Source organism: Vipera berus (assembly GCF_964194415.1).
Source record: "Vipera berus genome assembly, chromosome: Z".
Taxonomy (NCBI): domain Eukaryota; kingdom Metazoa; phylum Chordata; class Lepidosauria; order Squamata; family Viperidae; genus Vipera; species Vipera berus.
Genome location: NC_138205.1, coordinates 27,404,612 through 27,419,588, shown reverse-complemented (window position 1 = coordinate 27,419,588; position 14,977 = coordinate 27,404,612). Strand labels below are relative to the sequence as shown.

The 14,977-nt window shown below is 39.6% G+C and overlaps 1 protein-coding gene across 1 annotated transcript; it reads left to right on the top strand.

Annotated features, from left to right (window-relative positions):
- Positions 1-5,200: 5,200 nt before the first annotated feature.
- Positions 5,201-6,139, top strand: LOC308678894 (olfactory receptor 10A3-like; the record flags this gene model as incomplete). Its single annotated transcript, XM_081346127.1, has 1 exon — positions 5,201-6,139. One exon carries the CDS (start codon positions 5,201-5,203, stop codon positions 6,137-6,139), a length of 939 nt encoding a protein of 312 aa, XP_081202253.1.
- Positions 6,140-14,977: the final 8,838 nt, after the last annotated feature.

The following is a 14,977-nucleotide window of genomic DNA, read 5'->3' as shown; positions in this document are numbered from 1 at the left end:
CACTCGGCCGGTGAGGAAGTTAGATCACCAATATTTAGGACCGTTCCCAATCGAGGCTGTCATCAATCCGGTCGCCTATCGCTTAACTCTGCCACGTTCCCTGCGCGTGCATCCAGTCTTCCATCGGTCTCTGTTGGTCCCCGAGCAACCGGCTTGTCCACTCCGCCAAGCGGAACCTCCCCCATCAGGACCTCGTGATGGAGGCAGCACCCCCGAGTACGAGGTCGCCAGCATCAGGGATTCCCGTTGGCTGAAAGGTCGTTTCCAGTACCTGATCGAGTGGAAAGTTTACGGGCCGGAGGACTTCACCTGGGAAGACGCGACCGCCGTTCATGCCCCTGCGTTGGTGACTGCTTTTCACGAACAATTCCCATCCCGACCGCATCCGGATCGGCAGCCCCGGGGGAAGGGCCCTGCGGTGCGGGATAGTGTTGTGATTCAGGATCAGCCTGTGGGTCCGGCAGCCGGGTCGGATGACTCGGATGACTCAGACGAGGGGGAGGAGGAGGGTGTTGAAGACGAACTTGCTGATGATGGCTTGGAGGCTTCGCAGAGCCCCCAGCCAGGGCCCTCTTACTTGGTGGAGACTCAGCTGCGCGAGCCCGACAGTGCGGATGATGATGACCCACAGCTGGCCCTGTTCAAGGACGCCCGACGCAGGAGGCAGTCAAGCAGGAGCAAGCAGAGAAAGGCTGTGGGACTTCTCGGAAGGAGGCACAGGGAGGCCACACCCTGAACTCTAATAAAGGGAGTGTTTGGGGAAGGGCTGGTTGCTGAAAGCAACCGCTCCGTTTGAGGATCAAAGTTCCGGTATCTTGTTTCATGTTTTGTTGTTTGTTTGTGTATTAAACTTGGCAGACGTTTTCCAGCCTCAGACGCTTTCCAGCCTCTGCCGTTTGTACAGGGGTTGCCTTTCTGCAAGGCCAGTAGCAGGCTGGTACAGAACAGCATGAAGGAAGAAAATCCCAGGAGAATCTCCAAATGGTCCAGGAGAAGCCTTCGGGAAACCAACAGAAGAAAAGGCTAGCTAACGCCATTGTCTAGCCCTAGCTGCAAACAACAGAAGTCACAAGCTCTACCTTAAGCTGATTCTAAGCAGTGTGTTTGAATCTGGATTAAAATATTGATTTTCTCTATGCTACCTATTTTCCTGAAGAAGAAAGTCCCAAAAATAAGAGATCTCCAAAAGAAGGAGAAGGGGGTTTCTATCCCCACCTTTTGGCTATTGGAAGTGGCAAAACATACCCTTTAGAGAGGAAAAAAGACTAGAAAGAATTGAAAAAAATGAACAAACACTGACATCTACTGGTGGGCAAGGATTATTAGGGGACAAATTTCTGTCTCTGACCTTCAAAGTTCTCAATAAACACAGCTATCTAGATAAAGTGAGACTAACAAACCGGTCTCTCTGGTGGGCTCGGCAAACCACTGCGATGTGGCCAGTTCTCCCACAAGCTCGACACGTGGCCGAACGAAATCTGCAGTTGGTGCGAATGTGGTTGCCTCCACACCCTTTATATCTTGGTAAGAGAACTGCCTTGTAATCATTCTCTCGGTGGTGGCTGTTGCGGTGTTGCATGTTAGGTTGCCTTTGGAGTTTGTTGATTTCGGGTTATTCTTCTGATGATTCTCCGGCACATTTGGCGATCTCAAGATGGACTGATTCTAAGACTTTTGAAGATTTGGTGGGCTGAACTGTTTGCACTGGTGGCTTCATCGGCCATCACCCCTTCCTGTGCCTCAGAAAATGTTAAATTGGGTCTAGCAAACAGTCTGCTGAAGGGTTCTGTCTCAAAGGCCACAGACGAGCCGGTCTCTTAGTCATTCTTCTAAGTTTGAGAACTTGCAAAGGCGTGCGGCCTGCCTTAGGCCCACAATAAACTCCGAAGCTGTCTCCCTGGATAGTTGCACTCTTTGGTCGAATTTGAATCACCACACCATGTCCGACATCTTGGGCTGGAAGTGCCCAGTTAGCTTCTTCTTAAGGTCTGCATATGAGACTGCTTCAATGGGTGTTGGCGCAAAAAGGTTATCTGCTAGGTTGAAAGTTGCTGGGCTACATACACAAAGCAACATGGCGGCCTTCAGGCCTTCCTCCGCAATTTGATTTACTCTCAGTAGTTCTCTACTTGCAAAAGGTAAAACAGCCATTCTTCCGGATGCTTCATATCAAACTCTCTTAATTTGCCGACCTTCGGCATCTTCCTTCAGATTTCTGCGTTTTTTCGGATCCTGCTTCTAGGCTCAGGGAATGTGTCCTTTGTGCACATGGCCGCTAGCATGGCTTACTAGCCAGCCTAGAGAGGGGGGAAAATGCCTCTTCCCCCCGGTGTGTACTGCCGACCCTCGTTGACTTCAGCCCTTAATCGGTGAAGCAGGATCCCACCTTCGTTGCCACTGTTAGGTCGTGGGCTCTTGGGAGCAGGAATGATAACATGAGCTGAGTACACAATAATTCATGCTTTTATTCTTGCTGGAACTGTACTGAAGGCTTGAGCCGCAACCAGCCACAATATATAGACTAGCCTCTAGGCGGCAGCCAATAGGGTTGAACCCACTCTTGCCACCTGGGCTAACCAATTGCGGGACCGGAGACAGTTTGTCTGGGTTGCTGGAGAGCCGTTAGCCTCTCCAGCAATGCACATGGTGTAATACCACAAGCCCAATACATAACAAATTCCATGAAAAATATTGAAAAAATAACCTCATAGCAATTCAAATTTTACAACTAATGAAAATACAGTCAAAAATCTTGTATGATAAAGAATGAGATTCTAATGTAACTCTCAGGATACAAACCACTTTTTTCTTACCATTATCTGTACAAATATGAGTCACTCTGCTCAGTCTACTGAAAGAGTTTGGTGTGAAATCTGAACCAGGTATTTGTGTAGCATTTACTGGATAAGCAGGCTGTATTTATACATCATGCTAAACCAAAAACTAATATTGTTGATTGAACCTGATGAGTTACTCAGAATAATAATAATAAGTCTTTATTGATTACCCCTTGGGCCATATCAAAGTGCAAAGTTCCAGCAACAAATTGTTACTAAAATTTGATAAAGGCAATTTAAAATGGAATTTGATAAAATACAATTTAAAATGGAATTTGATAAAATACAATTCAATACTTCATATTTCACAGTAGCAGTTGAAATTTATCCATTTCTGTGTCTTTCCTCTTTGTTCTGAATATGGATGTACAGAAAATAGAATACCTAGATTTATAAATTATTTGGAGAGCTATTAAATGAAGTTGTAGACTTCTTTCACAATGGTACTATAGTATATCTCATGGGAACAATCAGAGAAACCTGAAAATCTGAGCCTCTAGCAAAATTATTTAAATTACTCTGGTTGATTTAAGGTCAGGGAACTCATTATAATGATATTTCCATTTAAGTTGTTTAAAAAGCATTTAAAATTATTTTAGTACTATGAAAACATCAAGCAAACCATAGTGCAACAGTGAGTAATAATCCACTGATACATTTGTACAACTTCCTGTATATTTGCAATGTTTTCTTAATATTTTTGAAAGATTGTAAGGTGGTATAGATGTACTGACTAACATGAATAAATATTACAGATTGTAATATACATTCATGGAGTGAACCCCACTGATTACATTAGGAATTTCTTTTGAATAATCAGGTTAGAATTACTCTATGATCTTAGCACATTTCACACAAAAAAATAACTAAATTTTAATGGGACACCACTAATTAAAGTGATTCTTGAATCACTTCCTTTCATATCAATGCAGAATTTCCAGGGTTGAAAAAGACTGTGATTCTCTTTTAAGAAAAGGAACAGCCTTAACAATTACATTTGTCTAATAAAAAATTGTAGAATTTTGGTTCCCCCAATTATCCAGTGAACTAACTATGAACCTTTTTGATGAATTCATTCTATTCTCCTGAGAATCTATCCTTACCAATACCTTGGAATGTTTAATAAGAGAAGTATATGTACTAATGAAAAGATTTCATAATGGCTGAAGGAGATGGAAGCTTGTGAAGGAAGGTAGGCAAATCATTTAATTCTTCTGTATGAAACTTTATAAAAATAGGAAAAAAAATCAGTTCCTGAAGTACTGTAGGATACAGACAGATGTTCATACTTGCTGGTGTTATATAACAGAAAGTAACATTGTGTGGAAGGAAATTATCTACTCAGATCATTTGTACTTCAAACATTAGCAATTACTTTAAATATAGGATAGTGATTTTAGCTTCATAAAGAGAAATATTAAATGATATATAGTCAATGTACATGTAACACAGCCAGCTTAATATTTGTTTATCTATTCATTCCTTCACTCCTGCTTCTAGAAATGTCTAGATTCTATAAGATTTGTATTTAATTGCTTTCACTCATCCTTAGCAGAATATGAAGACAGAGAAAAAGAAAACGGTTTGACCTTAATGTATGGAAATCTTTGAATGTTTGAAAAAATGAATAGAAATGTCCTAAGGGCAGCACTCTGGGAGACATTATAGTATTAACAGAAGCAACAGCATTAACAGAAGCAACAACAGAAGCAGCAGCAGAAGCAATAACACTGATTAAGCTAATTTACTGTTCTACAAAAGGTCTATAAGAAAGCAAAACGACTTAATATATTGACCTGTTTCTTCTTTTCTTTTCTTTTGTTGTCCTTAGCATGGGGTGGAAAAACATCTTCAGTCCCAAGAATGCAGTTATTTCTTTCTCTTTCTGCTTTGTAAAAATCAGAATGTGGTTCTCATTTTATTGCTTTGTTGAATCTTAGATGTAGGTTTCTTATCACCATATTACATTTATCTATAAGTGGCTCCTGTTTATGTTTTGTATGGCCTCATATTTTTACACACTCTAGACTGTGTCAAGTTAATGAAAAATCTTCCCTGTTGCCTTTAAATTTCTATAGAGAACATATAAGGAACAGAAGTGCATTTTAATTTGGAAAACAGATGTGATAGAAGAGAAATTATTCTTTCTTTTGTTTGAAAAATGCTAAATTAAGAAATCACAAATCAGCAATTTTTCTAGAAGGAGTGCTTGGAATATGTCAAATTTAAATTAGGATTTAATTATACTAGAAGAAAAATCCTTAATGTACTTTCTGCATGTGTCACAAATCACTTGGTTTATTGTATATATATATATTTTTAAAAATATTGTTATTGTGGTCATCTTCCAGATAAAATCATCTATGGAAAACCAGAATAAAAGCACCAGATTTATTATTTTGGGATTTTCTGGTAATGTGGAAATGCATGTCTTGCTTTTTATATTGTTTTTGATCATGTATGTCATGTCACTGTTGGGGAATGTATTAATAAGCATTGTCATCAGACTTGAGCCTTCTCTTCATATGCCAATGTGCTACTTCATTGCCAGTCTATCTCTGGTAGATATTTGCTATATATCTGTCACTGCCCCTACAATGCTAGTCAACTTCCTTTCAGAGGACACATCTATCTCCTTGGTTGGATGTGCTGCCCAACTATATTTCCTTCTCTCACTAGGAACCACAGAGTGCTTTCTTCTTGCAGCCATGGCTTATGATCGCTTCTTGGCCATCTGCAATCCATTGCGCTATCCCTTAATCATGAACAAACAGCTTTGTGTCTGTCTAGTGGCTGGGTCATGGGCCAGTGGGATTTTTCTTTCACTAGGCCAGACAACTCTGATATTTTCTTTGCCTTTTTGTGATGAACATTGGATCAACTATTTCTTTTGTGACATCCCACCACTCTTAAAGCTAGCCTGTGGAGATACCTATCTAAATGAAATCACAGTCTTTATGGCTGGGCTGCTAATCACTCTGATCCCATTATTGCTAATCCTGTTCTCCTATGTCCACATAATCAATACTGTGCTGAAACTTGCATCTGCAAATGAGAGGCAGAAAGTTTTCTCTACTTGCTCCTCACACATTATTGTCATCACTTTGTTCTATGGATCTGCTAGTGCAATGTACCTGAGGCCCAGATCTACCTATGCTTTTGAAACAGATAAATTTCTAGCTCTGTTTTACTCCATTGTAACACCAACTTTGAATCCTATTATTTATAGTTGGAGAAACAAAGAGATAAATGAAGCTCTTAAGAGAAGGTTTGCTTCAAAACTGATCCATTGTAGAAGATGATTAAAAGTCATAAAGTTAATCCAGTGGTGATTATTTTTCCCCAGCTTATTTTTGCAAAAATGTCACATATAGTTCAACAAACATCTATGTTTTGTTTATATTTATAGTGAAATAATAATAATAATAATAATAATAATAATAATAATAATAATAATAATAATAATAATAATAATAATGTTGGAGGTCATCTAATCCAAACCCCTGCTCATTTACTGTTTTTCTTAATGTGCACATTCTTTGCTATTTTTTTCCTAATCAATCTTTATATTATTTTCATTCTTATCTGACTTTTTTCCTGTAACATATTCATAAGTATATTATATTTGTGCTTGCCATTAAGATGTCTATCCGTATATTAATAATAAAGTCTGTCAAATTTAATTTTGGATGTTAAATGGCATGGCTGTTTAAGCTAATTAATACTCATTTGGAAGAAACTGTATTATGTCATATTTAAAAACTCATGAGAACATGGATAATTCTTGCAAAGGTTAATGCTTTAAAATAATAAAGGAGCCAGTAAAATCTTTGTAGAATGAAATATATTCCTCATTTCTTTGATAAGTTAAGTGCATGTATTTACTAATAGCACAGGTCACCTTAATTTATTATATTCTATTTAGTTGAACATCATTCACATAACACACACATGCAATATATATTATTTCAACAATATTTCTATTTTTCCAATTGTTAACCCCTCTAATTAAAATTAACACATGAACAAAGCTACTGCTTTTTCCCATTCCATTATTTTCTCTTCCCGTGCTGTGGATTCATGGCTGAACCCTAAACATTTGATAACAGCATTTCCCACATAAGGGATGAAAATTTCTGGAAGATTTACTAAGGACCAGGATTCAAGAAGAACCAAAGTCAATAACAATTTATCTTCACATGACATTGTTTTCTATTGTTTTTACTATTATTCCTTTCCCAATCTTCAGCACTGCTTCAGCAATCAATATCCTCTGAGTTTCTCCCTGTACTGGTTGAAGAGATAGTTATGATCTAGGGGCATGGGCAAGGCAGACCTAGCATGAATTATTGTTTAAAATTTCTTTTTATGCAACATTTGGGGAAAGCAGGTTTTTTTCCCTGTGCATTGATGTAGTACCATTATAGTGTAGAGCTATATGAGTGCACAGATCACTATAGAATCTTTATTTGGTGATCTGTACAGTTGCATCTGGCCCTCCTGGCAAATAGATGGGGAAGAAATGGAGGTAGTGACAGATTTTATTTTCCTGGGCTCCAAGATCACTGCAGATGGAGACTGTAGCCAAGAAATTAAAAGACGCTTGCTCCTAGGGAGGAAAGCCATGACAAATCTAGACAGCACACTAAAAAGCAGAGACATCACCCTGTCAACAAAAGTGCGTATAGTCAAGGCTATGGTCTTCCCAGTTGCAATGTATGGCAGTGAAAGTTGGACCATAAGAAAGGCTGAGCGCCAAAGAATTGAAGCCTTTGAGCTATGGTGCTGGAGAAGACTCATGAGAGTCCCTTGGACTGCAAGGTGATCAAACTGGTCAGTCCTAGAGGAGATCAACCCTGACTGCTCTTTAGAAGGCCAGATCCTGAAGCTAAAATTCAAATACTTTGGCCACTTAATGAGAAGGAAGGACTCACTGGAGAAGAGCCTAATGCTGGGAAAGATTGAGGGCAAGAGAAGAAAGGGACAACAGAGAATGAGGTGGCTGGTCACTGAAGCACTAGGCGTGAGCTTAAATGGACTCCAGAAGATGGTAGAGGACAGGAAGGCCTGGAGGAACATTGTCCATAGGGTCGTGATGGGTCGGACACGACTTCACAGCTAACAACAACAACAACAGTTGCATAAGATGTTTTGTTTCCCAATATGTAGAAGAAAACTGCAAAGAAAGCAATCTTAAAGACTTAGAAAAGCTACAGAAGAGACAACAAATTTTATACTCAATATTAATATAAGTGAAGGCAATAAAAATGAATTATTCTTTATCTTCATTAACCTTTACAATAAAATATTCAGAATTTCCTTCATCCAAAATAAAAATGGAAGAGAAAAAATTATATCCTTTCCCTGTACTTAAGAAGTTTTCTTCCCAATTTTAGTGCTGGGAAGGTGGAGTGATTTTTTTTTCAATTACACTGCAGAAGAGTTGATGAATGACTAGCTTCCTTGAGGTAGCTATTTGCATAGAAAAATTAACAATGGAATGTTATTATTGAAAAGGTTAATTAGGTATAGCATGCTATTTTTAGCTGCTATGTAAAAATCTCCTTTTAGTTCCAGACATTTTATATATTATAAAATCCCTTGTGAAAATGGGACATTTTTTGACATTGTTTAGGGTTTTTTTAAAATATATTCTTTAACACTTTACCTTTAATACTCTTATCTATAATGAGTAAGTACATTCTTATTGTGAGAAGTTTTATATCAAAATATATTTTATTTTTATACTGTTTTCATCTTCTCTTTAAACATTAACAAAGTATTCAATGGACTGAGAATCAGCATTTTCACTAGATAGTGACAGTCAAGCTGAAACTAAGTTAATTAAATAAAAATAGCAAAGGGGAAAAATCTTTTACTCAGACTTCCTCTAACCCCCCCAAATAGGTTACCCAGACCAAAGCCATATATCAAAGGATAAAGTCTGTAAACACAAATACTATTCATTAAATTAGGTCTCCCAACAGAACTGCATGCTCACAAGAATAAACATAGAATATAACTACACACAGTGGTGGGATTCAAATACTTGAGCAACCGGTTCTCTGCATGAATGCAGGCCTGGGCATCCGAGGACTAGAACAGACTTCCTGAATTGGCATTCATGCACTTCCAGTGGGTTGTTCTAAGCCTGGGAGGCCTCCTTCAGGCCTCTGAGGCCTAGAATGGACTTCTGGAAATGGCATCCATGCACTTCTGGTGGGCTGTTATTCTAGGCCTAGGAGGCCTCCTCCAGGCCTTCCAGGCCTAGAACGGACTTTCAGAAGCAGTGTGCATTCAGCCGATTCTCCAAACTCAACAAAATTTAGCTACTGGTTCTCCTGAACCAGTGCGAACTGGCTGAATCCCACCACTGCCTACACACACATACATAGCCCTCAAGTGTCACTACAGAATCAGCATGTAGACGCTTCTACACCAGAACAAGCTCTCCTATGAAAATATGTTGCTGTACCCCATTTCTCTGTAGCTGCCTCTAAAAGCAAACACTTTGCTTCTAGGAATAAATATTTCTTCTTTCCTCACAGTTGTCTGGATCTCATTTTTATTTATTCTTGTGTAATCCTGGTTCAGGTTGGAATACCAAATTATTCTTCTGACATTATCATTAAAACATAACTAAATTAAATTCTACAAAATTTAACAGTAACAAGAACTATAACTTAAAAAATAAATTATATGTGTGATATAGTCAATTTATGATTTAATTTTTGAGATTTATATGTATTTCTGGACTTCCGGTGGCGGCGCGGCGCCGAAGACAGCCTTCCCCGGCTGCCCGCGGCTCAGCTGTTTGTTTTTTCGCCCGAAACAGCGCCGATCAGCTGTTTGGGCGAAATTGAAGCCCCCTCCTCGGGAGAAGAGGAGGGGGTGAGGCCCCTGGTAGGGGTAGAGTTCTCCGGGGCCGCCTGAGCTTGGAGCTTGGGCGGCTGAAGGATTGAACTCCCCCGAAGCCTGGGTTGCTCCCAGCTGGCCGGCGTCTCTGCTCTGAACTTCTTGGAGCAGAGCCAGGCGTCTGCGAACCATCCCTGCCTGAAGAAAGGACTATGATTTAAAGGAGCAGGCAGAGCGGTACAAGTGGCAAAGGTGAAGAGGATTATTTTACTATACTCTCTAGCTTGTTGGACTTTTTAAACTTTAAGTGAAAGTGCGTCATAATTGAGGACTAAAAGATGGCGGCGAAACCTCCCCCTAAAACTCTTCGGGCCTATTATAAAAATTTACAATTTGAGATGATAAAGCCGTTAAAGGAACTGTTTCAGACAATTCAGAGGGGGGGAAAGGTGCCACCGTCTTGGAGAACAGCTTTTATTTCTTTGATTCCGAAGGAAGACCAGGATGCTACTCAAGTTAAAAACTACAGACCGATATCGCTTTTAAATACAGATTATAAGATATTTGCTTTTCTGGATTTAAAGTAAATACACAGAAAACTAAAATTTTGGCTAGAAATATGACAGTTTCACAGAAGGCTCTCTTAGAAGGATTAACTGGATTTGAGATTGTTAAAAGGGTTAAATATCTGGGGGTGATTTTGTCGCCCTCTAATACAAAACTATATAAAAATAATTATGAAAAACTATGGGGGAAAATTCAAAAGGAATTGGAGAGTTGGCAAAAATTGCAATTGTCTTTGCTGGGACGGATTGCAGCAGTGAAAATGAATGTCCTGCCCAAATTTTTATTTTTGTTTCAAATGATACCGATTCTTAAGAAAGATTCTAATCTGGAGGAATGGCAGCGAGGTATCAATAAATTTGTGTGGGCAGGGAAAAAGCCACGAGTTAAACTTAAGATTATGCAGGATACTCGTGAGAGAGGTGGCCTTAAATTGCCTAATCTTAAATTATATTATGAAGCTGCTGCATTAGTAGGAATAAGCGATTGGATTAATTTGACGCAATTGAGGTTATTAAATCTTGAGGGCCATGATTTGTTGTTTGGCTGGCATGCATATTTGTTGTATGATAAGAAGGTAGATACTGTGTTTAGGATGCATATTTTAAGACAGGCATTGCTGAGAGTTTGGAAGAAGTATAGACATAAGCTAAGCAGCAAGATACCATTGTGGGCAATTCCAAAACACGCAATAGAAAATATACATGCTGGCTTCAAACATGATGTGACTACGTACAAGGAAATTTTAAGCCTGGAAAGGAATGTTTGGTGTTTGAAATCATATAGCCTCTTGCGAGAAGAGAAGGTTGTTCAATCTTGGTTTCAATATATCCAATTACAGGCCAGGTGGAAAGAAGACCAGAAAAATGGATTTACAATGACTGATGGAAATTTGATAAAGCAGATTAGAAATCAGGGGTCAGCACATATTAAACGGATATATCTTGCATTGATAGAGATTGACTCGGAAACAGAGCTTGTTAAGGATTGTATGATAAAATGGGCCCAAAATATCCAGGAAGTTATTACAATGGACATGTGGGAAAAGATTTGGGTGAGGAACGTAAAATTTACTCAAGCTCAAAATTTAAGAGAGAACTTTTACAAAATGTTTTATAGATGGCATCTAGATCCTAAAAAGCTTGCAAGTATGTATCCGAATTATCAGCCTAAGTGTTGGAGGTGTGGTGATGAAGATGCAACGTATTTTCACATATGGTGGACATGTAAGAAGGTTAAGGCTTTTTGGATAAAAGTCTGGTGGAATATGCAGAAGATTTTTAAACAGAGGATAAAGTTTTGTCCGCAACTTTTTTTGTTGGGAATAATTGCAGATGCTACAGTTGTGGACACCAAGCTGATGTTGAACTTAATTACGGCGGCAAGACTTTTGATAGGCCAATATTGGAAGAAAGAGGAACTGCCGACCATAGAAGAGTGGACTTTAAAGGTTTCCGACCTGGCAGAGATGGCGAAGATTTCGGCTTATTTGAAAGATCATTCGCAAGAACGCTATATTATGGAATGGAGAAAATGGATTGAGTTTATCCAGAACAAGTATAGGGTTAAGAAGTTTTATGTAGCATTCGAATAAGTCTTCTTTCGTTTTCTTTTCTTTTTTTTTATTCTAGTTTTTTATATATATTTAATATTGTTAAGGTGTGTCTTATCCTATATAAGCTAGAGAGTGATGGATTTTAGAATTTATAGTTGTTAGTATATGGTTGTTTATGGTTGCCTTTTTATATATATATACCTTGTATTTAGCTCTGGGAAGTCGGGGGGTGGGTGGAGGGAGGGGGGGAGGGAGGGAGGTTGGGGGGAGGTAGGGGGGGAGCAGGGAGGGGGAAGGGGGGTTTCTTAAGGGAAAACTGTATTTTAAAACTTTTCAATTAAAAAAAAAGAGATTTATATGTATTTCTGAAATGATCAAAATTGAATTTTATGTTCAGTATCCCTACCAAGTGCAGTTATGAAGCTATTAATTCATATTTTATTTTATTTTATTATTTTATTATTTAATTTATTTGTATTCCACCTTTATTATTTTTACTAATAACTCCAACATGTTTTTGCATGTTTTTGCATTCAACATAGTTTCTTCTCCCACAAAAATAATCCTGTAAGGTGAATTGAGCTGGGAGAGTGACTAGCCAAAAGTCACCTAGCCAGCTTTCATGGCTAAGACAGGTCTTGAACTTACATTCTTCTGATTTCTAGCCTGGTGCCTTAATCACTAGAGCAAACTGTTTCTCTATCATAAATCTCTATGTTTCCAAGTAAATATCTTATCATAAATCATGATATGATTTACAATATTTGTTCATATCCACAAGAAGCTACAAGATGGTTTGAAGATGCGTTGGAGAATAAGCTGCAGGGTTCCCTCAAGGATAAATCAGATTTTTTGTTTGTTTGTTTATACAATGGAAAAATACCTTAAATAGTTTATTAAAATTATTAAAAATATTTCTGATTAGCTAAATCTTGTCAAGTGCACATATATATTGTGCTAAACAACATTTATTTTAAGAATTGTATCTATCGTGACCAACTGTTTTTTTAAAATGTGTGTCAGAGCTTTGCTTACTTAATTAGTCAGTTTGCAATATTTTAAAGGAACATTCCTTGTTCTGCTTTTTCCCAATAGCCCCCAAGCTGTTTTCAGTTAAGCTCCTGGGAACTTTCCTTACAGCTATTCTTTTCCATTGCCACATATAAACTAGAATATGAAGCCCCAAAGATCTATTTAAATAACAACCTACTGTCCTGTAACCCTCATCCAAGTGGTTATTCTTTATTTTGCTTCTTATAGGAAAATCATGTTAATTATTCTGAATATCCCTTCAGTAGAAGGTCAGAAAAAAAGTATTTTCCTTTGCTCCTTGTTATGTACTGGGCTCTTGTAAAATACCACGTGGGTTGCTGGAGCAGCTAACGGCTCTCCAGCAACCGAGACTACAAGTCTCCTGTGCTGCAATTGGCTATCTCCAGGCGGCAATGGTTGATTCAAACCTATTGGCTGCCACCTAGGGGCTAGACCAGGGGTTGGCAACCTGAAAAAGCAAAAGAGCCACTGGGAACCGGTTCCATCACACATAAAAAAAAGTGGGAGCCGCGCGCGTGCATCCACGCACGTACATGCGCAAAAACAAAACATTTTGCGCATGCGCAAAATGTTTTGGTTTTTGTGCATGCACGTGCGTGGATGCACGTGCACGGCTCCCACTTTTTTTATGTGGATGCACCTGCATGCCGGCGGCGACGGGTCTCCCTGGTGACGGGAGAGGTGGGCGCGCAGCTCTCCAAACCTTTGGAGAGGTGCGCGTGCACCTCTGCCCGATAACCCATTTGGAGACCTGCTGCCGCTGGTTTAGAAAGCTGCCGCGGCCCATTTGCAGAGCTACTGCCTTTGGTAGCTCTGCAAACGGGCCGCGGCAGCTTTCTAAACCGGCGGCAGCAGGTCTCCAAACCGGTACCGCCGCCGCCCGTTCCAAGAGGTGCACGCGCAGCTCTCCAAAGGTTTGGAGAGCTGCATGCGCACCTCTGCCCGATAACCCGTTTGGAGACCTGCTGCCACTTGATTGGAAAGCTGCCGCGGCCCGTTTGCAGAGCTACCGAAGGCGGTAGCTCTGTAAACGGGCCATGGCAGCTTTCCAAACGGCGGCAGCAGGTCTCCAAATGGGTACCGCCGCCGCCCGTTCCGAGAGGTGCACGCACACCTCCTCCCGTTGGGAGTGGTGCATGCGCACCTCCGCCCATTCAGAGAGGTGCGCACGCACCGGGCGACTGGGAGCTGCAGGAGACGGCTTAAAGACTATATATTGTGGCTAGTTGCGGCCATTCCCTCAGTACAGTCATTGCACGAAATAAACGATGAGTTACCCTGTACTCTGTTCTGCATCTTCATTCCTGCACCAAAGAACCCGCTATTTAACACTCCTCATACCTCATTTGAAGAATCCCTATTTTGTAACTCAGTGTATTGTTTACCTAAGTTCAAAAATTAAGGAATCAGTGGACATTAATTAACTTTTCATTACTCTCTACTATTTTTGTTCCTATATTAATCCCCATAATATACAATTAGCACAGGCACTCACACACACACCAGGGCAATATACTCTCTCCATTAATCTTTTGTCTCTATACCAATGACTGCATCTGTAAGGATCCCTCTGTTAAAATAGTGGAGTTTGCAGATGATACAGTGAGGAGTCTGCATATAGACAGGAGGTTGAACAACTGGGTCTGGTGCAGCTGGTACAATCTGAGGTGGAACACTCTTAAACTGTAGAAATGAGAATGGATTTTAAGAAAAGCCCTCCTACTCCACTGAGTCTTACTATATTAGACAACACAGTATTAACAATAGAGTCCTTCAAGGTTTTGGGTTCTATGATCTCCCAGGATTTTACGTCTAACATTAGAACCATCGTTAAAAAGACATAACAAAGAATGTTATTCCTGTGTCTACTCAGAAAGTTCAGATCACCCAAGGAGCTGTGGATAAAGTTCTATCGAGGCATTATTTAGTCTGTGTTTCTATATCTGTCTGGTTTGGTATAGAAATCAAACAGGATAGGTACAGACTTCAATGGATAGTTAGGACTGCAGAAAAAAAAAACAATTGCAACTAGCCTGACTTCCATTCAGGATTTGTACATTGCATGGGTCAGAAAGAGAGCTGAGAAAATATCTACAGACCCCTCATATCATGG